The sequence below is a fragment of the Lycium barbarum genome, chromosome 7 (assembly GCF_019175385.1).
Source record: "Lycium barbarum isolate Lr01 chromosome 7, ASM1917538v2, whole genome shotgun sequence".
Classification (NCBI taxonomy): Eukaryota; Viridiplantae; Streptophyta; class Magnoliopsida; order Solanales; family Solanaceae; genus Lycium; species Lycium barbarum.
The window spans coordinates 101,443,799-101,471,379 of record NC_083343.1 but is presented as its reverse complement, the minus strand read 5'-3'; the positions used below and the strand labels follow the sequence as shown (position 1 = coordinate 101,471,379).

At 37.7% G+C, this 27,581-nt stretch overlaps 1 protein-coding gene across 2 annotated transcripts; it reads left to right on the top strand.

Annotated features, from left to right (window-relative positions):
- Nucleotides 1–1,105: 1,105 nt before the first annotated feature.
- Nucleotides 1,106–22,382, top strand: LOC132603652 (cucumber peeling cupredoxin-like). Of its 2 annotated transcripts, none has more exons than XM_060316794.1 (3): nt 1,106–1,398; nt 21,778–21,939; nt 22,135–22,382. In XM_060316794.1, the coding sequence occupies exons 1-3, from the start codon at nt 1,215–1,217 to the stop codon at nt 22,269–22,271; spliced, it is 483 nt and encodes a 160-aa protein (XP_060172777.1). In that variant the 5' UTR covers nt 1,106–1,214; the 3' UTR covers nt 22,272–22,382. The 2 variants fall into 2 exon arrangements, with proteins under 2 accessions (XP_060172777.1, XP_060172776.1); XM_060316793.1 differs by having other exon boundaries at nt 1,107–1,398; nt 21,739–21,939.
- Nucleotides 22,383–27,581: the final 5,199 nt, after the last annotated feature.

The window sequence follows — 27,581 nt, the reverse complement described above, 5'->3', positions numbered from 1 at the left end:
TATAACAGTTTCACATCCCGTTCCGCCATTCTTATGGCTGGTCAGTTATGAATAAGAAGACATTCTTAAGGTTTGTTTTTGAAATCAAATTTCCTTCCGATATTTCAAGTAACCAAGTCCTCCTTTTTCAGTGCTATGTTAGCCAGTCCTTTACAACTTCTGCTAACCTTCTACATTTCTATTCAAAATATAGGAATAATTTTCTGAGTTACCCTTAACATATAAAGAGAATGACATGTCTTCCTCTTTCTTTTACAACGGAAAACGCAATTGATAGATAGATGAATACCACAACAAAAAGAAAGGGGGATAATATGGAAAATTGGCATACGCTACGGATTTAATTGGACTAAGCTTTTGTATGGAAACTTACTAAGTGATCACTTTCAAAGTCAGAGAAACCCTGGAATTAATTAACAAAAATGGGCAATCCTGAGACAAATCCTATTTTTCTGAAAACAAACAAGAGTTTAGGAAAGAACGGATAGGTGCAGAGACTCAATGCAAGTTATCCTAACAAATGGAGTTAAATTCGTTGGTATAGGAATGTTTACATCGAAACTTCAGAAAGAAAAAGAATGAAGTTAAGTATAAACGCATATACATAAGTATTGTATACTATATCAAATGATTAATGACGACTTGAATCCGTATTTTTTCTTTAAATAATAAAAGAATTGGTGGGAATCGATTCTACATAGAAGAAAGAATCCAATATTCATTGATCATATCATACTCTCTATAGTGATCTTGAAGGTTGATTCTACGAATAAAAATCTGGACTTTGAGACATTGTCGGCAAAAGTCAATTGATTCAATTTTATTGAAATCAATAAGTTGGGTCTTGGGGACTTATGAATGGTACCACTTCAACGAGTAAATCTACGGTAGGAATAAGTAAGTTTAAAATTAGTTTTATCAAGTGCAGATATAGTATATCGTTCAAGTGGAAATTAAGTTGTGAATGTGCGCACCCGATGCTAATGGAGTGGATTTGCATGGTCCTAATTATATAACTTCCCTGATATGCCGGGTAAGATCAAGTTGAGACAAATTTAATGTCCTTTCTTTATATAAAGCAGCCTGGCCATAGCTCATAAATCATGTCTCAAATATTCATCTCTAGGAAAACTACCATCAGCAACATCTTTAGTTCTGGTTGCAAAAACTAGAGCAATTTTAATGCCAAAAAAATAATTAAAGAAATTAGAGACATGGAGAAAATTATTCACATGGTTATTTTTGGTGCTTTATTTGTCGCAATTTTGCTACAAGTCACAACAGCACAAACAGTGCATGTTGTTGGGGAAGATACAGCTTGGATTATACCACTCAATGGCCCTACAGCTTATGAAAGCTGGGCTTCTGACAGAACCTTCAAAGTTGGCGACACCTTAGGTATGGTTTTTTTTTTAAATTTTTTTAAAGGGAAATTGATCTATGAATAAATCATAATGTACTTGGCCTCAAAAATTCTGGAGAAATGATAAACAAACAAAACTAGATAATATCAAAATCCTCCATGATCTTGGTATAACTCCGAAATACAAGAATAAAAAGACAGTACAGATTCTCTCAACATAAGTAAAATTGATTGGCGCAGCCCGGGTAAAATAGTTTCTAGAGGATTACTACTAGATCACCAACTCTTAGTGATCTCCAGGCAGAGACTTGATAATGTCTGAATCACCTGTATTTTACTTGTCATGTTTTTTTTTTTGTTTTTTTTTAACATAGTTCTTAAGAAAATATTAATTAAAAGAGTAATTTGACTAAATTATCCTTATTTATTATTTAATATCAATTTAATACTATTCTCTTTTTCACCACATTAATTTCTCTCCGCATTTATTAAAGGAAAAATGGGGGAAAATATTTAATTATATCTTGATTTTCTAAAATGATAACTATTTTGGACCATCTATTTTTTATAAGACAAGAAGTAAAATGGACCGGAGGGAGTATAAAAATGGCACCTCACCTTGAATTTGCCGCGTCAACCCATCCATCACCAAGGAGAATAAAAATGGGCTAAGAGTTGATCCCTGGTGTAACTCCATCATCACTGGGAAGTGCTCTGAGTCTCCTCCCATAGTCCTTACCCTGGTCTTGGCCCCATCATACATGTCCTTGATCGCCCTAACGTACGCCACAAGTACACCTCTAGCCTCTAAGCATCTCCATAGAACCTCTCTCGGCACTTTGTCGTATGCCTTTTCTAGGTCGATGAATACCATGTGTAGATCCCTCTTCCTCTCCCTATACTGCTCCACCAGTCTCCGTACAAGATGAATAGCTTCTGTAGTTGAGCGCCCCAGCATGAATCCGAATTGGTTCTCTGAGATAGACACGCCTCTCCTCACCCTCATCTCCACCACCCTTTCCCACACTTTCATAGTGTGGCTTAGCAGCTTGATCCCTCTGTAGTTGTTGCAACTTTGAATGCCGCCCTTGTTCTTGTACAATGGAATCATTGTACTGCATCGCCATTCTTCGGGCATCTTAGCCGTCTTAAAGATGACATTAAAGAGTCGGGTCAACCACTCTAAACCTGCCCTGCCTGCAGTCTTCCAAAATTCCCCAGGAATCTCATCGGGCCCGGTCGCTCGACCCCTACTCATCCTACGGACAGTACCCTTAACTTCCTCAACCTTTATACTCCTACAATATCCAAAATCACGACACCTCTCAGAGTACTCCAAATCTCCCAACACAATATCTCTGTCCCCACCATAGTTCAAGAGTTTGTGAAAGTATGACTGCCATCTCCGTCTAATGAGAGCGTCCTCCACTAGTACCCTGCCATCCTCGTCCTTGATGCACTTCACTTGATCCAAGTCACGCGCCCTCCTCTCCCTCGCCTTGGCTAGTATGTACAACTTCTTATCCCCGCCTTTGTCCTCTAGTTCTGTATACAGGCGTTCAAAAGCTGCTGTCTTTGCCGCCGTAACTGCTAACTTTGCCTCCTTCCTCGCCCTCTTGTACAATTCCCTATTCGTTCGCTTCTCCTCATCATCCTTGCTGTCTACCAACTTCGTTTACGCCATTTTTTTTGCTTCCACCTTCTCTTGAACTCCTCCATTCCACCACCAGTCCCCTCGGTGCCGACCACGGCTACCTTTCGAGACCCCCAGCACCTCTCTAGCTGTTTTCCTAATGCAACTGGATGTCCTATCCCACATGTCGGTCGCCTCCCCACTACTCTCCCAGGCTCCCATAGCCCTCAACTTCTCCCCGATCTCCAGGGTACCCTTCATGGTCAAACTCCCCCATTTGATCCTGGGCCTGTCATCCACGACCCTCTTTCTCTTTCTCATCTTGATTTCCAAATCCATCACCAAGAGCTTATGCTGGGTCGTTAGATTCTCACTCGGAATCACCTTGCAGTCTTTACGGAGACCTTTATCTTCCTTCCTAAGGAGTAAAAAGTCTATCTGCGTCTTAGTCACCGAACTACGAAAGGTTACCAAGTGCTCCTCCTTCTTTGGGAAACTCGAATTGGCTACAACCAGCCCAAAGGCTTTTGCAAAATCCAACAGTGCAATTCCTCCTCCGTTCCTGTCCCACGAAACAACAACCTCCATGCACATCATCATAACCCCCTGAAATTGACCCAATGTGCCCATTGAAATCTCCTCCGATGAATAGCTTCTCAGTGGACGGTATACCTCCCATCACCTCATCCAAATCCTCCCAAAAACGTCTTTTCACCTCCTCACCCAAGCCCACTTGCGGCGGGGTAAGCACTAATAATGTGCAAAATAAACCCTTCAAAGACTAGCTTAATCGTCATCAACCTATCAATAACCCTTTTACCCCTACCACCTGTTATCTTAAGTCATTATCTACTAAAATGTCTACCTCATTCCTATCCCTCGACCTACCTGAGAACCATAACTTATATTCATCCACATCTTTAGCCGTGGATCCTACCCATTTAGTCTCCTCGACACAAGCTATGTTAATCCTCCTCTTCTTAAGAATCTTAACTAGTTCGATGGACTTCCCCGTTAGAGTCCCAATATTCTAAGACCCTACTCGCAGACTAGAGACTCCCTTAACCCACCTACCCTCTCTAACCCTCACCCCCATCCGAGAACATGATCCTAGTCTACCATCGTCTACCCAAGCCAGTAAAGCAAATATAAACTACTCGACCAGGCAGGAATCACTATTAAAACACAAGTTAGCAATAATGTAGATGAAAGTGTAACTACTACGATGAGAACGAAACAAGTAGTGCAAGAATTCAAATTAGCTGCAAGGACAAAAGACAGAGATTTAAAAAATAAACAATAAAAATAAAAACTAGAGGTACTAACTCCAGTTAGACAAAACCTGTTCACGCCGAACACTGTTCACGCCGGAATCAATGTTCACGCCGAACACTGTTCACGCTGGAATCACTATTCACGGCTGGGATCTCGAATCTGTCGGATCAGAGAGAAGGAGAGAGGAGAGAAGAGAAAAGAAGAGGGAGAAGACAGGAGAAGAAGAGAAGTATGGGGTTGTCACAAACCCTAGGAGAGAGACAACTTACCTGGGGAGGCCACCGGAAAGTTGCTGGCCACCGGAGTTGGGAGGTGGGGGTGGGGGTGGGGGTGGGAGTGAGGGGATGGGAAAAGACCGTTGTGTTTGGTTGATTTTCTAGAGAGAGAGAGAGAGAGCAAAAGAATAAAAATAAAAATTATACTCAACTCATTTTAACCAAAAGTCTCGTATCAGACTAGTACCAGATCCGTAAAAATCTCTTTATATGCTAGACAAATGTCCATAAATAAAAAAAATTTAGCGGTAAAAAATGATACTCTAAATTCTTTGAATAAAAATTCTTAAGTAGGGAGAGTTTGGAAGCACCATCTGAGATGATTTTAGACTTAATTTAGGAAAATATGCTTCACAAAAAAATATGAATAATTGGTACAATACAATAATTAAACCTCTGTGGATGCGCCATGTGTTGGTTTGCTGATTCTTTTCTTTGAAAGAGTTTATTTGCTGACAGTGCGGGGGCTAAGACACAGATAAACTATTTGCTTCTTAGCAAGGATGATAAAGGTTTGTATAAAGATTGCAAGGTTATTCCAAATGAGAATCTTCCGACCTAACATAGGCTCTTGGTGATGGATTTGGAGATCAAGAGGAAGAAGAAGTACAGGGTTGTGTGTGGCCGGCCTAGGATCAAATGGGTTAGCTTGACTACAGCCAGTGCCCAGGAGACAGGGGCGAATTTGACGACTTTGGGGGCTTAGGAAAGTAGAACAATATGTGGTACAGGACTGCTAGTTGCATTAGGAAAGTAACTAGAGAGGTGCCAGGGGTCTCAACAGGTAGATTTTGTGGGCATTGAGAGGACTGATGGTGGAATGGAGAAATCCAAGGAAAGGTGAGGGCAAAAAAAGATGGCGCATGCTTAGCTAGTGGAAATTACAGACGGTAGGAAAAGTTGGCGAATAGGGAAGGGTACAAGATGGCGAAAATGAGGCAAAATTAGTGGTTACAGTGTCAAAAACGACAGCCTTAATTTGAACACTTGTATGTAGAATTAGAGGGCGATGGGAGGTTAGGAAGTTGTATAGGCTTGCTAAGGCAAGAGAGAAGGGCCCATGACCTACTCAAGTGAAGTTCATCAAGGAAGAGGACGACAACGTACAGGTAGAAGAGGCACTCATTAGACGGAGATTGCAGTCTTCCTTCCATAAACTCTTGAATGAAGAGGGGTAGGAGTACAAAGACATTGAGCTAGACGATTTAGAGCACTCCGAGAGGATTCACGATTTTGGGTAATGTAAGTATATAACTGTTTGGTAGGTGAAGGGTGATATTCGTAGGATGCACATGAGTAGACCGACCTGTCTAGAAGAGATCCTGGTGGAATTTTAGAAGAACGCAGGCATGCCAAGTTGGGAGTAGCTGACTAGGCTATTTAATCTAGTTTTTAGGACGAAAAAAATGCCCGAAGAATGGAGGTGAGTACAATGATTTTGTTGCACACGAATATGTGTGACATTCAGAGTTGAAATAACTATAGAGGTATCAAGCCGCTAAGCCACACTATAAAAGTTTGGGAGAGAATGGTGGAGATGAGGGTGAGGAGGGGTGTGGCTATTTCAGAGAACCAGTTTGGATTCATGCCAGGCCGCTCAACAACAAAAGCCATTCATCTTGTAAGGAGATTAGTGAAGCAGTACAGGAAAAGGAAAAACGACCTGTACATGGTGTTCATCGACCTAGAAAAGGCCTACAAAAAGTTCCTATGGAGGTGCTTGGAGGCTAGAGGGGTACCTGTGGCGTATAGTAGCACAATCATGGACATGTACGATGAATCCAAGACTTGGGTGCAGATAGTGAGAGGTAATTTGGAGCACTTCCCAGTTGCAATGTGATTGCACTAGAGATCAGCTCTTAGCCTGTTTTTATTTTCTTCAGTGATGGATGTATTGACACGACATATCCAAGGAGAGGTATCATGGTGTATGTTATTTTCGGATGACATAGTGCTAATTGGTGAGACCCATGGGGGATTTAATGCTAAGTTGGAGGTTAGGAGACAGACTCAGGAATCTAAAGGATTTAGGTTGGGCAGGACCAAGTATTCAGGTGAGGTAGAGATACAATGACGAAGTATTGGAGAGAGGTGATTATACAGGACATGGCACAGTTATATCTTACCAGGGATATGACCTTAGATAGGAGGATGTGGAGGACAAGAATTAGGGTAAGTAGGTAGTAGAGCGTTGTCTTACTTTTCCTTCCTTACTATTAGTCGTTGTATTTCTCATGCAGTTTCTTATCCTTTGTTTTCTGTTACTATCTATTGTCTATTGTTATTCGCTTAGCGTACTGTTTTGCTGTAATTACTATTCCTTTTTCCATTCTGACCTATTTCATTTTTGCTTTATCGTGAGTCGAGGGTTTATCAGAAATAACCTCTCTACTGAAAGTACAAGAGGGGGGGGGGGGGTGAATTGTAAGCCTGTTAAAAAATCTAGTCGACTACTGTTTGGTGCCAGTCGACTGATAGCGAGACAACCTGCACAAAATTATCAGTCCTTCGATTTGCACAAGTATAAACCATAATAAATAGTAAGGGTGCAGAATATAATATGAGAGATATAAATTAAATGACACCAGGAATTTTTATACTGGTTCGGAACTAATGTGGTATTCTAATCCAGTCCCCTTGGGTTGCAAGGAGGTTATCTCTTTAAGCTCTTTGTAGTTTGAGTTCAGTACAACCTTTGTGGTTTTCCTCGTTCACCACCAACGTTTACAAGGTTGGTTTTCACTCGCTCATCAACAACGAACAAGGGTTGGTTTTGACACGCTCACCAACAACACACAAAGTTGGTTTTTTCACTCGCTCACCAATAACGACTCTTTGGTTTTCACTCGCTCACCAAAGAAACGAACAATTACACAACCTCTCAATACAAAGCCTCACCAACTATACTATATATTTTTTTTTTTTTGTTTACACAGTAAGTCACTCAGGATTACAATGCTTATGAAAAGTGGAGCAAAGAACTTGAGAAGGTTGAGACGAAAGTATAAGTGGCTGCGTGCTTTGACTGTTGTAGAGTCTTCTCCTTTTATACTTGGTCTGTGAATATTCTAGCCGTTGCTCCTCATAAATGCAGTACGTAGCTGAATATACTAGTTGAAGGTTTTCTTGACTTTTCCTTTTGTGCACATGATATCTTCACACTACTCCTTTAGTGGAATTACTTTTCACAACTGTATGAGTCACTATATAGATTCTTGAAGATTCTACAGATCTTTCCCTTAATTGATCTAAAGAATCTCTCGTCTTTTAGTCATTAGAAGTGATAATATGCAAATCTGATTTTGGCACATTTAATTGATTTTGCTACTTTTCCCTTTTGGGTATCTTTGACCATTCTTACACCTTCCATTATTTCCTTGAGAATGCAGTATCTTTTATTTATATTTGAAAATATACTTGTATATTATATCGTCCAGCCTTGGACTCAATAATAGCCTTGAATATTTTCTTTCTTTTGAGCACCAAAAATATATTCTCCAGCATCTCATGTTTCCATAATTTTGTAGTGTAAATCTAACACCTTCTTTTCAGAGTTGTAGCAAGTGTATTCAAATTTGAATATTTTTCTTTCTAAAATAACTGATATTCTCCCTAATAATTTCTCTGCACTTTTCTTCTAGCTTGTACAAGCAAGAGCTCTTATTTAGGCAACCCAAGAGAATTTCTAGATCCTCTTCATTTCACCTAGGATCTTGATTTCTATTCTTTTGAATGCAGTCACATTCATCTTCTTGATATTGGATTTTGATCACTCTGAATGTGGACTCTTTTATAAACCTGATACTTCTGGCATGTGTTGATACTCCATAGATTTTGGACCCTCCTTAAATACCAAATCGATCTTGATCTCTTCCTTTTGTAGAATATTTTCCTTCTATAGGATCGTAGTAAATATTTTTCCCATAATTCCTGCACCTTTATTTGAGTAAATCTTCCTTCCACATCTTCTTCCATAATTCCATTTCGTAATATCTTCTTTTCCATATTTGCTTGGATCTTCACCAGATCTGTCTTCATCAAACAAACCTGTACCAAAAATAAATTTACCACAAGTAAATGTTCTTTTATTAAAACTTATGTTGGTTTGTTATCATCAAAATTAATAGGTGAAACCTTGGACCTAAGGAGTTGACAATCTCCCCCTTTTTGATGATGGGAAACCATTGAGTACAAAACTTTCAATTTTAATAAAAGACAAAATCAAGTATGATCAGAAGGATGTGAACTTCCCTGAATTAGTGAACTCCCCCTGAATGTATGTTCCTTGACTCTTCAAGCACAACTTGAAAGAGTGGCTCCCCCTCACTTTATGCTTTCTCCTTCTTCTTGAGCATTTCCTGTCTGAAGATACTAACAAAGCAAATGTTTTGTACAGGAAAACTTCTACCCCTTTTGGCATCATCAAAAGGGTGAAATAGAACATATAGTCAACTTCTTATAGAAAAAGTATCGACTAATCAAATCTCAATATATTACATAGAATAATTAGCACATGTTAGATCTACCAAATCTAATGATCAATACAAGTCAACTAAGAGTGTTTGAGAAATTCCCATTAAAAATTCAATTTGATAAGAAGGAATTTCCCTCTAGTTTAAGAAAGATAACTATTAATCATATCAATCCTCTTAAAGAGTTGCTAGCCACATAAAGCATAAGAGCCAATTGGTGAAAATATTTTAAGTCAAACCCACAAATAAGAACATATGAGTTAAGAGGAAAATTAATCTTTCTCACCAGAAAAGGATACAAAATTATCCACCATATATTATCATACTAAATCCTTTCTTCAATGTGAGAAAATATCTCTATTTGATATTTAATGTCCTCAAGGCAGATTCCATGTAATCTTTCATCCGCTATAGATAAAATTGTGAAGCTCTTGAATTTTCATGATATACATGAACAAGAAAAAATGATTTATGCTAGTCAACTTTGTCTCCTGCAAGGTTTTTATCTGAGAGTATCCCGCTAGATCAAAATTGTTAGTTCTTGAATACATAAGTCAAATTTTTGAGTGCCAATCAGGAATTTCAATAATCTTTTATTGACCAAGGTGACTCGAAAAGTCTGATCTAATAATTATTGGAATACAATAGAGAGTTAATCATACCTTGACACTGCATTTGATTTGTGTACTTACCGATGTTCTTCTTTGCGAGAGAGATAGGATGAGTTTACTACAGTATTCATGTTCTATGAATTTTCCATACACAATCTCCTGAGTAATCCTTTGGAATACTTGGCTTCACTAAAGAACCTTTCATCTACCTTTGCATTATTTGAAACTTGAAGAAGTATGTTAACTCACCCTTGTAATCATCTCAAGTTCGAATACCTTGTAAAATCTTATGAAATTCTTTGTACACCTTCTCGTTAGTAACACGAGATATGAATAAATGCAACTATAAAATGACAATCATGATTTTTGAAAAATCATTTTTGGAACAAACAATTAACTTCCCTTACTGTTCTCTTGGGATGATTTCAAATCAAGAATAAAATTCCAGTAGCATAAGTACTCTTTTTAAAAAATAAACTATTGGGAGATGCTTGACAAAAAAATTTTCAGTTGTAAAATCATCTAAAGAAATGCTTTTGACATACATTCTGAAAAAGGCTTTATAATATGCTCATGAGAACTATCATACTAATAAAAATCTTAAGAATGAAGCAAACCTTCTTGTTGTGAAACCTTGGGCTACAAGTTTACTTTTAGTTCCTACAACCTTACCATTTCGATCAGGTTCATTTAAATATCCATAATTTCAACTCGTTTGTCTTGTCAATAAGTTCCCACATGTTATTTCCTTCATTTGCATTCAACTATTTTTGCATTGCTGGAATCTTTCATTTATTTCAAAGCTTCATCTCTGGTTAATATCATACATACATATTCATATCAATCAATTGCTTGTGGTCCAGAGTACGCTCTTCATCTTCATGCTCAATTTCACTTCAAAAACATTAGTCTAAAGAGAACGTGCATAAAGATTTTTCTAACTAATTGTCTAAAAGCCATATGAATTATAAGTAGTAAAGATTACAGAATATACCATAAATCTTACCACTTTGTCCTTATCATGACGATAGACATTTGCAACCAAAGGGATGAGAATAATCAACAATTGATTTTTCTTCCTTTCGATATCTCATATGAAGAGTTCTTCAAGATAGATCAAAAATCATAACACATGTAACTTGCGAATAATTATCAATAGTAGAAATACATACCTCTTGCCTTCAAGATTTTGAATATGTTCATATGAAGAGGTTATGAAGGACTTGAGTTATACAACGTTCTTGGGCATTGAATGAGGTGTTATTATTCTTACCAAGAGAGAAAATATCATACATGTGATTCCTTCAAGAATAATCTCAGACCCACATATATATGAATTAAATTTGTATGATATCAATAATGATTGCAAGCCTGCTTGTCCTAATAACTTATGACAGATTTAGATTTTAGAAAAATGCAAGACATGTATTCGAGTTATTCAAGGTCTCCAGGTCAAGGTTATAACTAGTACCAACAAAATAGTAGCATGATGCAATTAGTCGACTCAAACCATATATAGTTGACTAATACCATATTAAACAACAGCTAGATATACATCACCTAATACAGTAAGAGAAACTTGAATAATCTTCAGCAATAACATTCATTTAAAATTTACCATCATATGTTGTAGTTCCTTCAATTTGTAGAATACATATGAACTTTGAAGCATCTTTAATCTTGTTCCTTGACCAGCCGCTATGCAAATGTCAATGATTCTATTTATTGCTAAACTCAAGGAATTCCTGCAAAATAAATTAGTTTGTGTTTGGTACCCAAGTCTTTTTGGGTCCTTCATGGTTAGTAAATTGTGTAGTTGGAGATGCATGTAAGTGTTTGGGTCTCCAAACATATTTAGATCTTACATGATTTCTAGCATAATTGCACGTAAATGCTTTATGTCAAGAATTACCACAGTAATAACATATAATATGAGAATAAGAGTGTTCACCTGTAGTTGCCTTATTAGTCGACTTGAACCTTACTTGAGTTGACTTGGTTGAAGTAGGTCATCTACTAGTGGATCCCTTTTCATTCAACTGGTAGTTCTTAAGGAGATGAGTCGACTTCCATTGATCAAAGTGATGACTAGAAGATTTGTGCAAAGTCTTCATTTGCTTGTGCAACTCAGAATTTTCTTCTTGAAGTAAGTCATATTTAGTCTGACATTCCTTAAGTCGAATATCTAAAACTTTCTTTTCTCGTTGAACTTTCTTGAATGCACCAAGAATTCTTTGCAAATCTTTCAAAGCTAGATCTAGAGTTTCCTACAAATCATCACAATTATTACAAGTCATGATAGGAGTATGACATAACTCGTCGGTCACTCAAAGAAGAGGTTCTGTGATTTTTGTAGGCTTCCTTTCCTTCCAGAAAGCACATGAGCGCCATTTCTCCGTGATTACTCTCTTTATCAGATTCATCCTCGTCGCTCCAAGTTAAAGTTCTGGAATTCTTCTTGTTGTTGTTGTTAGGACACTTTAATTTAATATGTCCAAGTTTACCACATTCGTAGCAGTGTATGTTCTCTCTTTGTTGGACCTCTTGATTCTGGATGGATTGAGCTTTCTGCTTCTTTCTTCTTTTCCTTTTGACGTTGTTGGATGCCTTATCCAAGTTTTCTTGATATTTCTTATTTTTTACGGTGCACTCATGGATAGCTTCCAATATGTCCCATATTGATTTAGCAGTTTTACAAGCGGATATTTTCTCATATTCTTCTTCACTAAGAGCACAATAGAGCAGGTACATTGCTCTAGCATCTGTTTCCATACTATCCAAATATTCTTTTGTGTAGTCAAACATAGATGTCTCTTTTTCAACCTCTTTCCATCACTATTATTTTGAATAGGTCGTGGCCCATTCTGGATAACTAGCCAGGCTCTATAATATGTCGATTGAACATAGATCTTCATTTTGGCCTTCCACTGACTATAGTATAAACTATCGAAGTAGGTTGGCCTGCTTGTTGAGAGTCCCTCTTGAAATATGGCTTCAGTAATTTGATGCCCTGCCATGGATCTTTCCTCACTTGCTGTTAAGCAAAAAAAAAAAAAAACACAAATGTGAGACGAGCCTCTGATACTAATTGAAAGTACAAGAGGGGAGGGGGGGGGGGGGGGAGTGAATTGTAAGCCTGTTAAAAAATCTAGTCGACTACTGTTTGGTGCCAGTCGACTGATAGCGAGACAGCCTACACAAAATTATCAGTCCTTCGATTTGCACAAGTATAAACCACAATAAATAGTAAGGGTGCAGAATATAATATGAGAGCAATAAAATAAATGACACCAGGAATTTTTATACTGGTTCGGAACCAATGTGGTATTCTAATCCAGTCCCCTTGGGTTGCAAAGAGGTTATCTCTTTAAGCTCTTTGTAGTTTGAGTTGAGTACAGCCTTTGTGGTTTTCCTCGTTCACCACCAACGTTTACAAGGTTGGTTTTCACTCGCTCATCAACAACGAACAAGGGTTGGTTTTGACACGCTCACCAACAACACACAAAGTTGGTTTTTTCACTCGCTCACCAACAACGACTCTTTGGTTTTCACTCGCTCACCAAAGAAACGAACAATGACACAACCTCTCAATACAAAGCCTCACCAACTATACTATATCTCTCCTCCTTTTTTTGTTTACACAGTAAGTCACTCAGGATTACAATGCTTATGAAAAGTAGAGCAAAGAACTTGAGAAGGTTGAGACGAAAGTATAAGTGGCTGCGTGCTTTGACTGTTGTAGAGTCTTCTCTTTTTATACTTGGTCTGTGAATATTCTAGCCGTTGCTCCTCATAAATGCAGTACGTAGCTGGATATACTAGTTGAAGGTTTTCTTGACTTTTTCTTTTGTGCACATGATATCTTCACACTGCTCCTTAGTGGAATTACTTTTCACAACTGTATGAGTCACTATATAGATTCTTGAAGATTCTACAGATCTTTCCCTTAATTGATCTAAAGAATCTCTCGTCTTTTAGTCATTGGAAGTGATAATATGCAAATCTGATTTTGGCACATTTAATGGATTTTGCTACTTTTCCCTTTTGGGTATCTTTGACCATTCTTGCACCTTCCATTATTTCCTTGAGAATGCAGTATATCTTTTAGTCATATTTGAAAATATACTTGTATATTATATCGTCCAGCCTTGGACTCAATAATAGCCTTGAATATTTTCTTTCTTTTGAGCACCAAAAATATATTCTCCAGCATCTCATGTTTCCATAATTTTGTAGTGTAAATCCAACACCTTCCTTTCAGAGTTGTAGCAAGTGTATTCAAATTTGAATATTTTTCTTTCTAAAATAACTGATATTCTCCCTAATAATTTCTCTGCACTTTTCTTCTGGCTTGTACAAGCAAGAGCTCTTATTTAGGCAACCCAAGAGAATTTCTAGATCCTCTTCATTTCACCTACGATCTTGATTTCTATTATTTTGAATGCAGTCACATTCATCTTCTTGATATTGGATTTTGATCACTCTGAATGTGGACTCTTTTATAAACATACTCCATAGATTTTGGACCTTCCTTAAATACCAAATCGATCTTGATCTCTTCCTTTTGTAGAATATTTTCCTTCCATAGGGTCGTAGTAAATATTTTCCCCATAATTCCTGCACCTTGATTTGAGTAAGTCTTTCTTCCACATCTTCTTCCATAATTCCATCTCGTAATATCTTTTTTTCCATATTTGCTTGGATCTTCACCAGATTTGTCGTCATCAAACAAACCTGTACCAAAAATAAGTTTACCACAAGTAAATGTTCTTTTATTAAAACTTATGTTGGTTTGTTATCATCAAAATTAATAGGTGAAACCTTAGACCTAACATCTACCTTCTAAGGTAGGGATAAGATCTGCGTACACTCTACCCGTGTCAGAACCCGCTTGTGAAACTATATTGAGTGGTGTTGTTAGTTAGTTAGTTAGTTAAATGATATAAATTAAGTGATATAACATAATATATTCTAGTCAAATGTGCTAAGTAAAAAGGAATAAACAACCATCCAATTAAAAATAGGTTATTTAGCTTCAATTAGTGGACTTTTTTGTTAGCATCATAATTTGGAAATGAAGTGTCGCTAGACGAATTTAAGCCAATCAAAAACCAATTACAAATACCAAGCCTGTAATTTTGGACATTGTTTTTTTTTTTTTTTTATTTTTTTATGACAAGGGATCCGCAGTCATTATCCTTCGAATGCGCACAGGGAAAATCCCGCTCCTGTGTAATAGCCCGCAAACCAGAGATAACTCACACTAGGCAAGCCCCGTGCGACAAACTCGAATCTTAAGACAAATATCCTGATGTCGTAGGCAAGGTGTTTCGAACCTGAAATCTCCATTATGGAAGCCCTATGCTCAACCAACTGAGGCAATCCTTGCGAGTTTAATTTGGACATTTTCGTTAGTTGTTTAACATGTAAAGGAATTTTAGGCGTTGAATACTGGATAGGATTGGAGGTTTTTTGTTAATTGAAATAGATTGAGTTTAGTGTTTTCTATTTTATTTTATTTTCTTGCTTAAAAATCATGTCCCATGCCATTAAAAAGTGACCGGATATATCATTTTTCGGCTTGAGTGAGAAGTAACAAAAAAATATGTGACTTTTTAATTCAAAAGAAAGAAAAATGATCTTTTAACTGAAATAGCAAAATATAAGTGACATTTTTTATATATATAAAAGAAAGAAAAATCTCTTTATTCTGTTATTTCCCATAGTTGAGTGAGCATTTTAAAAAATAACTCTCTGTATCAATATTCATTTTCCCTTTCCCTAAAGCTAGTCATGCAGGATATATCTTAGCTTATACATTAAGCCAATGACAAAGTTAGAAATTTTGTTAAGGATGTTTTATATTAATAATTATGTCTAAAGATAATATTTAATTTTATACGATGTACTCCCTCTGTCTCAATTTATGTGGCGCACTTTCCTTTTTAGTATATTCTAAAAAGAATTAATGTCAATTTTCTATAATTAGAAACAATTTAACTTTAAAATTTCCTTTTTACCCTTAATAAAATGTTTTGCTTTCACACCAGGGGCACCTTAATGGATTAGAGGGCCTAAACCGAAATCTTAATTTGAGGCTTTAAAATTATATGTTTGAATTTGTTTTCTTTTTAACCTTATAGATGCAAAGATTCTAACTTATATTTTGTAATAATCAACTTCTTATAATATTTTTAGTCGATAGAATATACCGAGCAGAGTAATATTTTATATGATTTCTTCTGGAACTTTTCATACTATTTTGAGTCTAAAACATTAATATGGAGCTAATTAGCTCAATGGAGGTACAATCCGTTGTAAAGTGGAAATCAATTCAATTTGAAAAGTGAATATGAGTAAATGGAACACGAAATAGTTTTAAGGGTAAAATATTTGCAGTGTTTATACCAAAGTATAGTACTATATCATAGTTAAGTCATCAATTAAAGTCAAATTTGATTTAAATAAATTATAGAATGTAAAGTCTGTAACAGAGAATTAGTATTCGGCTGATACAACAGCTGTGCATCTGTCCTCATATATATATATATATATGAATACAAAGGGATATTGGTTAAGGAAATAGCTAACCTAGTACAATACAAATACATGGACTATGAGTCCTAAATCTACACGGACAATGAGTCCTAATATGCCCCCTCAATCTGGACGTGTTGAAATAACGGATAGATTGTCACGCAAAAAACAAAAACGAGATGAGGATAAGCCCTTCGTAAAAATATCAGCAAGTTGTAAGTGAGAGGGCACATATTGGACAACAAGATCCCCTTGAGAAACTTTATCACGGACATAATGATAGTCAATATCAATATGCTTAGAACGATCATGGAATACTGGGTTACGAGACATGCATGTTGAACTGACATTGTCACACAATACTCGAATTGGCTCACGAAGATAAAGACCAAGCTCACAAAGAACATGAGGAATCCAAGAAGTTTCAGCTACAGTATAGGCAATACCTCTATATTCAGCCTCTGTAGATGATCTTGAAACTGTGGGTTGTTTCTTCGCACGCCAAGAGATAAGATTGGAACCCAAGAACACGGCAAAGCCCGTCGTGGAACGCCTACTATCGGGACATCCAGCCCAATCAGCATCAGAATAAGCAACTACCAATGAATTAGATGAAGAAGCATGCAAGAACCATCCATGTGCAAGAGTACCCTGTAAATACCTAAAAATACGCTTCACACAATGCAAATGAGTAGTACGAGGCGCATGCATAAACTGAGAAACAAGATTCACAGCATAGGCAATATCAGGACGGGTCAAAGTCAAATATTGAAGTGTACCAACCATGCTCCTATATTCACTAGGATCTGAAAGTAACTCACCATCCATAAGAGAAATAGTAGTGCGAGAAGCTAGAGGAGTAACAACTGGCTTACAAGTATGCATATGAAACTTAAGGAGCAGGTCTGAAATATACTTCCGTTGAGATAAATGAAGACCATCAGACGAGCGAACAACTTGGACACCAAGAAAATAATGAAGCTCACCTAAGTCTTTCATGGCAAATTGACGGGAAATAAGACTAATGAACTGATCAAGGAGAGTTGAATGACTACCAGTTAGAATAATATCATCAACATAAAGCAATAGAACAAGAATCCCTGACGAAGAACGACGAACAAACATAGAAGTATCAGATTTGCTACAAATAAAACCTTGAGAAAGAAGAAATGTACTAAAGCGATGAAACCATGCACGTGGAGCCTGTTTTAAGCTATAAATGGCTTTGGTCAATTTACAAACATGATGAGGAAAGTCAGGATGAATGAAACCCGGAGGTTGTTTCATAAAGACTTCCTCATCAAGAATACCATCTAAAAAAGCATTTTTGACATCTAATTGACGAACAGGACAAGAAGAAGAAACTGCTAAAGAAAGTACAATACGAATAGTAGTAGGTCGAACAACAGGACTGAAAGTCTCATGGTAATCAATACCAGGTTGTTGGTGAAAAACTTGTGCTACCAGACGAGCTTTGTACCGCTCAATAGACCCATCCGAATTATATTTAATACGATAAACCCACTTACAACCAACCAAATTCATGTGTGATTGAAAAGGAACAAGCACCCAAGTTTTATTAGCCAAAAGAGCATTAAATTCATCTGCCATAGCTTGTTGCCATTTAGGATTTTTCACAGCCTGAGAGAAACAAGACGGCTCACTATCATGAAGAGAGGCACTCAATGAAAATATTTTCTTAGGCTTAGAAATTCCAGATTTAGTACGAGTTTGCATTGGATGAGATGTAATGGTAGACACGGAAGCGGAAGAAGTGGTAGTAGGCAATGGGGCGGATAAGGACGTGGAAATATCATCAGTGGGTGATCCACTGGATGGTTCTATAGGTGGCTCCAGAACTGAGGTAGAACAAGAAGCAGATGGAGGAGAATTAGAGGAAGGGAGGTTAGAGGGAGTCACGGGTACGGGTGGTGGTGGAGTAAATAAGGGTGATGTAACCACAAGTGGATTTGGAGAAATGGATGAGGAAGACACATCTGAAGAACAAGATAATATAGCGTACGGAAATACAGACTCATGAAAAATAACATGGCGACTGACATATACACGTCCTGATTTGGGATCTAGACAACGATATCCTTTAGAGTTAGATGCATAACCAAGAAAAATACAATGGACCGAACGAGGTGTAAGCTTGTGAGGCACTCGAGCAGAAAGGTTAGGAAAGCATTCACAACCAAAAACTCTAAGAAAATTATAGTCCGCCGGTCTATGAAAAAGTTTTTCAAAGGGAGAAAGTCCTTGCAAAATAGATGTTGGCAATCTATTAATTGTATAAACAGCATAATAAGCAGCATCAACCCAAAATTGTGATGGTAAATTAGCCTCTACGAGAAAAGTACGTACCATTTCAATAATGTGTCGGTGCTTCCGTTCAGCAACCCCATTTTGTTGAGGAGTGTCCGGACACGATTTACGAAAAAGAATACCCGTTGTAGAAAAATGTGAGAGCATAGATGTGTTATCAAATTCACCACCGCCATCACTTTGAAAAGTCTTTATTTTAGTGTCAAACATGTTCTCTGCTAGTTTTTGAAAGGCACAAAAATGTGAAAACACTTCTGACTTATTTTTCATAGGGTACAACCATGTAAATCGAGAAAAATCATCAACAAAAATAACATAATATTTGAACCCCAAGTTCGATAAAATCGGTGATTGCCAAACATCTGAGTGAACAATGTCTAAAGGAAAAGAACTACAGTGATCTACTAAATTAAATGGTAAACATTGAGATTTTCCTAAACGACAAGGGATGCAATCACTACTGAAAGAGTTAAGCAAACTAATGCTATTACTTTTCCTAAGACGATCTAAAATATGAGCTCCACTATGACCTAATCTACGATGCCAAATATCTCCAGGTTGACGTTGAGCAACAAACGCTTGAGGATGAGAAGACACTGATGAAGATGCTAGCGGATAAACATCACCCTTACTGGAGGCTTGCAGGAGAGTTTGACCCGAGGCTTTGTCCTTAACAGAAACAGAAGAATCATCAAAATTAATAGAACAATTGTTATCCTTACACAACTTCTTGACTGAAATTAAATTATGACGAAGTTGAGGAACATGAAACATTGAGTGCAAGTGTAATGGACGGGATGTAGAGGGTCACTGAGAATATCCAATATTTTTAATATTAAGCAAAGTACCATTCCCAACCAACACACGATCAAAGCCAGTATAAGGGGATTTTTGTAAAAAATTACCTTCATAAGGGGTCATATGAGCGGACGCAGCGGAGTCGAAGTACCAGGTAGCGTCATTCGTTTCACCAACAGACATAGTAGCAAAAGACTTAGGAAGATCATTAGCAACCAAAGCGTGATTGAAACGGTTATTACATTGTAATGCAGAATGACCAGGATACCCACAAATTTGACAAATAGTAGACGAAGGGTGTGCTCCTAAGATTCCCGAGGATGGTGACATTGAACTAGCAGATTGTGAATGATAGGTTACAGGAGAAACACTACCAATACCTGATGAAGACTGTCCATTAAAACCAATGCGTGAAGAGTTATTGGGTAAAAAAACTTGTTGTGGTTGACTACGACAATTGAATGAGCCTCGGCCTCTTCCTCCGCGACCACGACCTCTAGATGAGGAAGATCGACCTCTGCCACGCCCCCCTTGAGATACCGTCTGACTACCAGATATAGAAGAGGGATTAGAAGATACATTTTGGGTAGCGAAGGCTTGATGAGAGACAGCAGAGTCGAGCTCTTTGAAGCGTTGCAACCGTTGCTCATTAAGCAAAAGTTTGGTGCGAAGTTCTTCCAGAGATAGTTGACCGGGAAGGTAAGTAATAATACCAACCAGTGTGTCATACTCCCTTCCTAACCCAAGAAGGACATGGTCAATAAAATCTTGAGAAGTAACTGGAGAGTTAATTGCCGCGAGGGAGTCTGCTATTTTCTTAGCCTCTCGGAGATACTCATCGATAGTCATAGAATCTGCTTTGCGCAGGTTAGTAAGTTGTCACTTAAGTTCTATTGATTTGGCCTGACTAGCATCCATAAAACGCCTGTGTAGGGATAGCCAAATATCACGCGATGTAGGTAATAAGTGAACATCAACGAGGACCTCACGAGACAATGTTGCAAAGAGCCAAGACCGTACACTTTGATCAACTCTAACCCATGAACGATAGAGTGGGTTAACTTGCTGGTTACCGGAGACATTACATAAAAATTGAGTTGGTTGAGGTGTAGAGCCATCCACATAACCAAGAAGTTCATGAGAGATCAACAAGGAGGTGAATTGAGTACGCCAAGTAAGATAATATTCAACTGAATTAAGCTTGATAGTTACCAAATTAGTGACATTAGGTGCAGCCAATGCTGCAGCAGAATGGAAGGGATGTGGAATTGTTGGTTCGGTTATTCCACTGTAAGATGGAAGTGAAGTCAGCCCAATCTGGCCTATAGAAGAGCCTGGCAGAATGTTTGACGCAACACCGTGAAGAGGAAAGGATTGAGGTAAAGTAGGCAAAAGAGAAGTTGAAAAGGATGAAGCGAAAGATCCCGACGAAATAACAGATGTAGATTGAGTAGATGCAATATCTACGGTGGAAGAAGGAAGCGAGATATCTGAAGAAAGGGAAGAAACAGGCGGCTGGGAAGTCATAGTATCGAGGAAGAAGTGGCTGAAAAGAAAGATAACGATAGGTTAGGGAAAGCCCTGAACTTCTGATACCATGTAACAGAGAATTAGTATTCGGCTGATACAACAGCTGTGCATCAGTCCTCATATATATATATGAATACAAAGGGATAGTGGTTAAGGAAATAGCTAACCTAGTACAATACAAATACATGGACTATGAGTCCTAAATCTACACGGACAATGAGTCCTAATAAAGTCATGTTCATAATTTGGTCTAAAAATCAAATTCGAGTAAACTTTTACAATGCCGGCAATAAAAAATTGATCTAAAATTAATATTTGTCAATAATAGTAAGTATAATACTCTCTCTGTCTCAATTTATGCGATATACTTTCGTTTTTAGTCTGTCCCAAACAGAATGATACATTTATATATTTAGAAATAATTTTACTTAAAACTTTCTCTTTTATCCTTAATAAAATGATTTACAATCACACAAATATATTTGTGGCTTGTTTTAGACCACAAGCTTCAAAAGTCTTCCTTTCTTCTTAAACTTCGTGCCCAGTCAAACTATATCACATAAATTGGGACGGAGGGAGTATTCATTTACATTTCAAGTCACAAAAATGCCTAAGGTTTCTTTGTATCAGAAATTTCAAAAGTCTTCCTTTCTTTTTTAAACTTTGTGCCTAATCAAACGGTGCCACATAAATTGGGACGGATGGAGTATTCATTTTTATTTCAAGTCACAAAAATGCCTAAGGTTTGCTTTGTACCACAAATTTCAAAAGTTTTCCGTTTTTTCTTAAACTTTTTGCCTAATCAAACGGTGCCACATAAATTGAGGTGTTCAACATACATAACTATGCCCCAGCATTCTGGATAATATATACATGACATTTCTTGTTTTGTTTTTTTCTTCTAATTTTTGAACAGTTTTCAATTTTAATGCTATGAACCATGGCGTGCAAGAAGTATCAAGAGCCTCATTTGAAGGGTGCAATATGGACAATGCTATAGGCGAAGCTTTGATGACATCACCAGCAAATTTTACTCTAACTCCTGGTGAACATTATTATATTTGCACGGATATCAAGCATTGTGAAGCTGGTCAGAGACTTGCAATTACAGTTGCAGGTACTTAGATGCGGATGTAGCATACCAACAGTTCATCTGAATCCAGTATTTCTGAACCCGAGCGTAAATTTTTATATATATAAATTGCAATATATAATAGATATGAACTCATAACTTTAAAGATACAAGGGTTTCAATGTTAAGAATCTTAAATGTGGAACCCATAAAACTTAAAATCTGAATCCGCCTCTGCAGGTACTGACACTCATGAAGCCAGCGACCCCACCTCCAGCACTGCTATAGACACTATACCTCAACCTTCTTCCTCGACGATCATGTTCGCCAGTTTTCTGCTTACTTTATCTTCGATTGCATTAGCAAATTTTCTTTAAGTAGATCCATATAGGAGGATGCTCAATGACATTTTCTATACCTGAGTTTTATCGAGCCCATGATATGATTTAAGTATGGGCTAGACTACTATATCGGAGATTTGTGCCAAAGCTTTTGCAATGTATTGCGCAATACTTCTTGTACTATTAATTAATTGTGTAAAAATTTAGAGATAAAGGAATATATAATATTCACTTTTTACAAGGATTTCATTATTAGAAATGGTTTCCAGAGTTCAGACAAAATTGTTAAAATACAATTGACACTTATGTCGCGATAGGACACCTAACGAGCCACTACCCATAAGGCGGACCCTCTAAGCTAAAGCATGTCATAATTAAGTACTCCGTAATAGAAAAGAACATAGTCTCAAATTGGCTGAATATGCAAATAAGTATGGAAGTCAAGTAGAGTATAAGGCTGCCTATACAACCCCAAAATATACAAGTTATCGAGCTACTAATATTTGGGATATAAGATACGAGACACAGCTTGATAAAGAAAATGCTAAGTCCACTAAGAGGAAGCGGCTTCCAAGATCTAATGGTGACTCACCTCTACTGGAATGACTAAAGAAAGCAAGAGTCACTTATCATTTACGCCGGCTCCCCCCGCACAGACCACAACAAACATGAATTTAAATACACGAAAAGGTTATCGACTCAACCTCTCAGCTTACCCCAGAGCTATTCTCTAGAAATTATTTGTAATTTATAAAGGCATAAACAAAGCAATTCGTGTAAAATTATACCAATATAAGAATAAAGGTTGTGTTGCATGCCCTACTTTCTACCCTAATCAATACAAGATTTTTGCCTATGAGATAGAACACGTTACTCTACCTATTCCAAGCTAGCGTTTGGGGAATAGTAAAGAACGGGAACGGGAATGTGAAGGACACAACAATTTTATGTGGAAACCACCCGGCTCACAAGGGTGAAAAAACCAAGACCTACACCTCACTAGGAATTTTACCAAAACTCCACTAAGACGGTAGTCCTATGCAAATTCAAGTTACAAACTCTGTAACCTAGGAACTAACCTCTCAATCTCCCCAGACTGTCGAGCCAACTCCAAGTTATCTCAACTTGAGTTTGAATTTGACTAATTATTTATGCCTATAATTTATGCTTCTATGAAAGCGGATAAAGGTACAACTCGAGAAACAACCTAATAGACAAATCTAGACTCAAGAACTATAAAACATAAACTCTAGAACACTTGTTTCTTTAATCTTCTTCGTAGTATCAGGGTCGCACTACTGTAATCAGAACTCTCTTAATTGTAGGTTTCACAACTTTTGCTCAGCTTCTGGTTTTTCTGTCTTTGTAGGTGCGCAAAATTTCTTCATGGCTTGACTTGAATATTTATAGCTCTAGGTTTGCCCTCAAGTCGTCTAAACTCAATCCCGACTAGGTAAGGCCCATAAATAGAGTTAGGGTTTGATTTGACTTGGGATTCTTGCTTTTCAACGCGGATTCAGTGTCCTTGTAAAAGTCTAAAGTATCTTGATAAATATGACAAGAAATGCTACAAGCTTGTCCGCTAAGTCTTTACCACAAAACACAAATCCTACTAGTAGTAGAATTGTGATCGGGAACATGTTTTGAACCTAGTCTAAGCACCTGGTTCTTTCTTCTTTGAATCTTCACTTTGTCTGAGATGGAACATGTTAATAAAACCGTTTCATTCATCTTTGTTCTGCAGGAGTCTTTGACTTATTTTCTCCTAGATCATCCTCTTATCTCTGAGGTGAGGACGTTCTTGAACTTGATTCAATCAGCTCCATCTTCATCAGGATAAGCTTAATCACACATTCTATTAGCATCTGGACCTTTCTACTATTACAAACTTCTTCCCCCTGTCTGCTGTACTTGCTCACCTTTTCATATCTGAACTATATAGAACATATCTCATTCACCTTATTTACTGGAATCTGTTTGCAAACCTGGTTCATGTGTTTAGGTGTTTTGCTTGTTTACATCTGTTTAGTTAAAGATCTCATAGAACATATTCCTAGACCTGGTTCATTTACTTCATCATTTTCTAGAGCTGGGTTATAATATTTTTCATTTACTTTGTTAATCATCAAAACACATATGCTTAAGTCAACAATAAAGCAATTGGACCGAAAACACATATATAACTAATAATTGTAAACACAACATGATAACTTTAATATACTTCTACAGAACATGGGTGTTGTCTGAGCCATCTCAAATGGTGCATCAACCTCATGTATTGCCCATCTTTGAAGCGTAGGTGCTTGTCTTACCTGCCTCTAGCAGTTGAACGACCATCTCATCTTACCCTGTACCCTCAGCACTGCAGGACTAGCCTCCTACCCGTCTGCATTAGTGTGTGTTCTGTCTTAGTGACAATGAATACTAAATAATTAATCAACTATCACATCATGCACATCTTAATAAGAAGTATCAAACAGTGTAAAAACACATAAAGTAACTCTCACGGTTTTACTAGAAACTTCAAGTTTACCCAACCCAGCTCATTCTTGTCTATTCAGAAGAACTAGATGGTTTAAATGTACACAAGCGCCACATATAACATGCTTAAGTAAGTAAAGTAAGAGTTAAAGTCTCATTTGTTTGAATCCATTAGTCAAAACTTGAATTGCCAAAGTCTGGTGAAAGAAGCTCCAATAACTCCAATCTATTAAAATTAAATTCATCAATAACTGACCCAAATTAGTCTAGAGGAACTATTTTCATAAATTTAGAATGCCTTAGGGTCAAAGTCAATCTTGGTCAACTCAAACAGGCTCTCGGGTCAATGGTCCAAAATTTGAAATTGAATGTATAGATATGTTATCCATAAGCTAAGGAATTCAATACAATAATCAGAATCCTATTTTTACATCATTTACCAAGCCAAATCAATGATTTTTATGTTTTAGTTTTAGGACTAAATATCCAATTAACACATCATGCCCTACATAATTTTATGGTCACAATTCTTGGGAACTGAAGTACAATCACTTGACTAGTGTTAGAAATTATTACCTAGAATATTAGGCCGAATATCCACTTTTTGTTTGCTCAAATTTTAGAGCTAATGAAATCAAAAGTCCCAAAATCCCTAGCTAATCACATTTGAAATTTGAAATCTTATAGACTAGAGCATTGCCTTCACAATGGAAACATTGTTCATCATGTTCACGAGCTTCCATCTGGCGACCCTTTGCGATGGCAGACACTAACCCTTCACGGTCGTATGTGTCCACCTCACGATGACAGTGCTTTGCCTAACAACACCTTATGATCACGCTTGGTGCCCTCACGATCACAAATGAGGAACAAGATATCAGAAATCAACTACTACAACTTGGGTTTCAAGGGTGTCAAAATTCACCACCGAGCCCCTTGTCGAAACCCGAGTATGCAAATTAGTCCAAAATCACGTTTTAGACCTATGTGACATCTCAAATCACCCAATGATATGCTAATATTTAAAAAGAGAGTTTGTGTTCCTTAATTTAGCTTTTAAGCCTTCTAAAATACGATCTCATTAAAGAACCTTCTCGAACCCTTGATCTTAACCAAACCATCCCACTAAGTCCAAAAACATAATACCAAGCTGTCTGAAACGTCAAAATATGAAATAGTGCAGATGTGCAAAACAAGGGGTTGAGTTGTTACATTCTTCCACACTAAAAATAATGTTTATCCTCGAATAAATCTAGAAATGTTACTGGGTTCTTAAAAAACTTTGGGTATCTATCCTAGATGTCCTGCTCTGCCTCCCTGGTATCCTTCTCACTAGAGTGATTTGTAACGACCCGCTAGGTAATTTGTCATGACTCAAGCCGGAGGGCCATGACGGGCATCCGGGCCCTACCTGTCGAGCACCGCTAAACATGCTTTCATGTCATAATCATAAACGAGGGTGGACCTTGAGGGTTATTACATGAAACTCTACTAGATCGTAAGAGAAATATGCTGAAAAAGAGATGAGCCTGAAATGACATACCATATAACTATGCTGGACAAAATTGTGCAAGCTGACTAGGCCGTCATGGAATACTATACAACAAAAATATAGGCCGAGCTGGCCATACAACGTCTAACTATACTATGACTGTCTACAAGCCTCTATTGGAGTATCAACAACAACAACCCAGTGAAATCCCACAACGTGGGGTCTGGGATGGGTAGAGTGTATGCAGACCTTACTCCTACCAAGGTAGGATGGCTGTTTCCGAAAGACCCTCGGGTCAATAAAATTTTAAAAAAAGCATAAAAAGAGGTCATATAAGGCTAAGAGATTCAAAGAGATATGGAAATGAAATAACGCAAGCGACACAGATAACATAGGATAATCAAAGCACAGGAAATAACAGATAATAGCAGAAATTAGAGCACAAGAAATTATAATGCGATAATGCGACTACTAATAAGAAAGGATAACGAGACTATCTACTAGCCTTCTACCCTAATCTGGGTCCTCCAAACCCTTCTATCTAAGGTCATGTCCTCGGTAAGTTGTAACTGCGCCATGTCGTGTCTAATTACCTCTCCCCAATACTTCTTCGGCCTACCCCTACCTCGTCTGAAACCATCCATGGCCAACCTCTCATACCTCCGCATTGGGGCATCTGTGTCTCTCCTCTTCACATGCCCAAACCATCTCAATCTCGCTTCTCGCATCTTGTCTTCCACCGAGGCCACTCCCACCTTGTCCAGAATATCCTCATTCCTAATCGTGTCACTCCTGGTGTGGCCACACATCTAATCTCAACATTCTCATCTCGGCAACTTTCATCTTTTGAACGTGAGAGATCTTAACTGGCCAACACTCCGCCCCATACAACATAGTCAGTGTAACCACCACTTTGTAGAACTTGCCCTTAAGTTGTGGTGGCACCTTATTGTCACATAGCACTCCGGAAGCAAGCCTCCATTTCATCCACCCTGCCCCAATACGATGTGTGACATCATCGTCAATCTCCCCGCTGCCTTGCATAATAGACCCAAGATACTTGAAACTACTTTTCTTCTGGATGGTCTGGGTACCAAGCCTCACTTCCAAGCCAGCCTCCTGAGGTGCTTCACTGAACTTACACTCTAAGTACTTTGTCTTGGTCCTACTCAGCTTAAACCCTTTAGACTCCAGAGTATGTCTCCAACCCTCCAGCTTAGCGTTAACTCTGCTACGAGTCTCGTCGATCAGGACTATGTCATCCGCGAAAAGCATACAACTTGTATAAGCCTCTACTGGAGTATATGACATAATAAGGTCGGGACAAGGCCCCGCCATACCTGGATGCACACAAAATTATAACGTACCAAAAA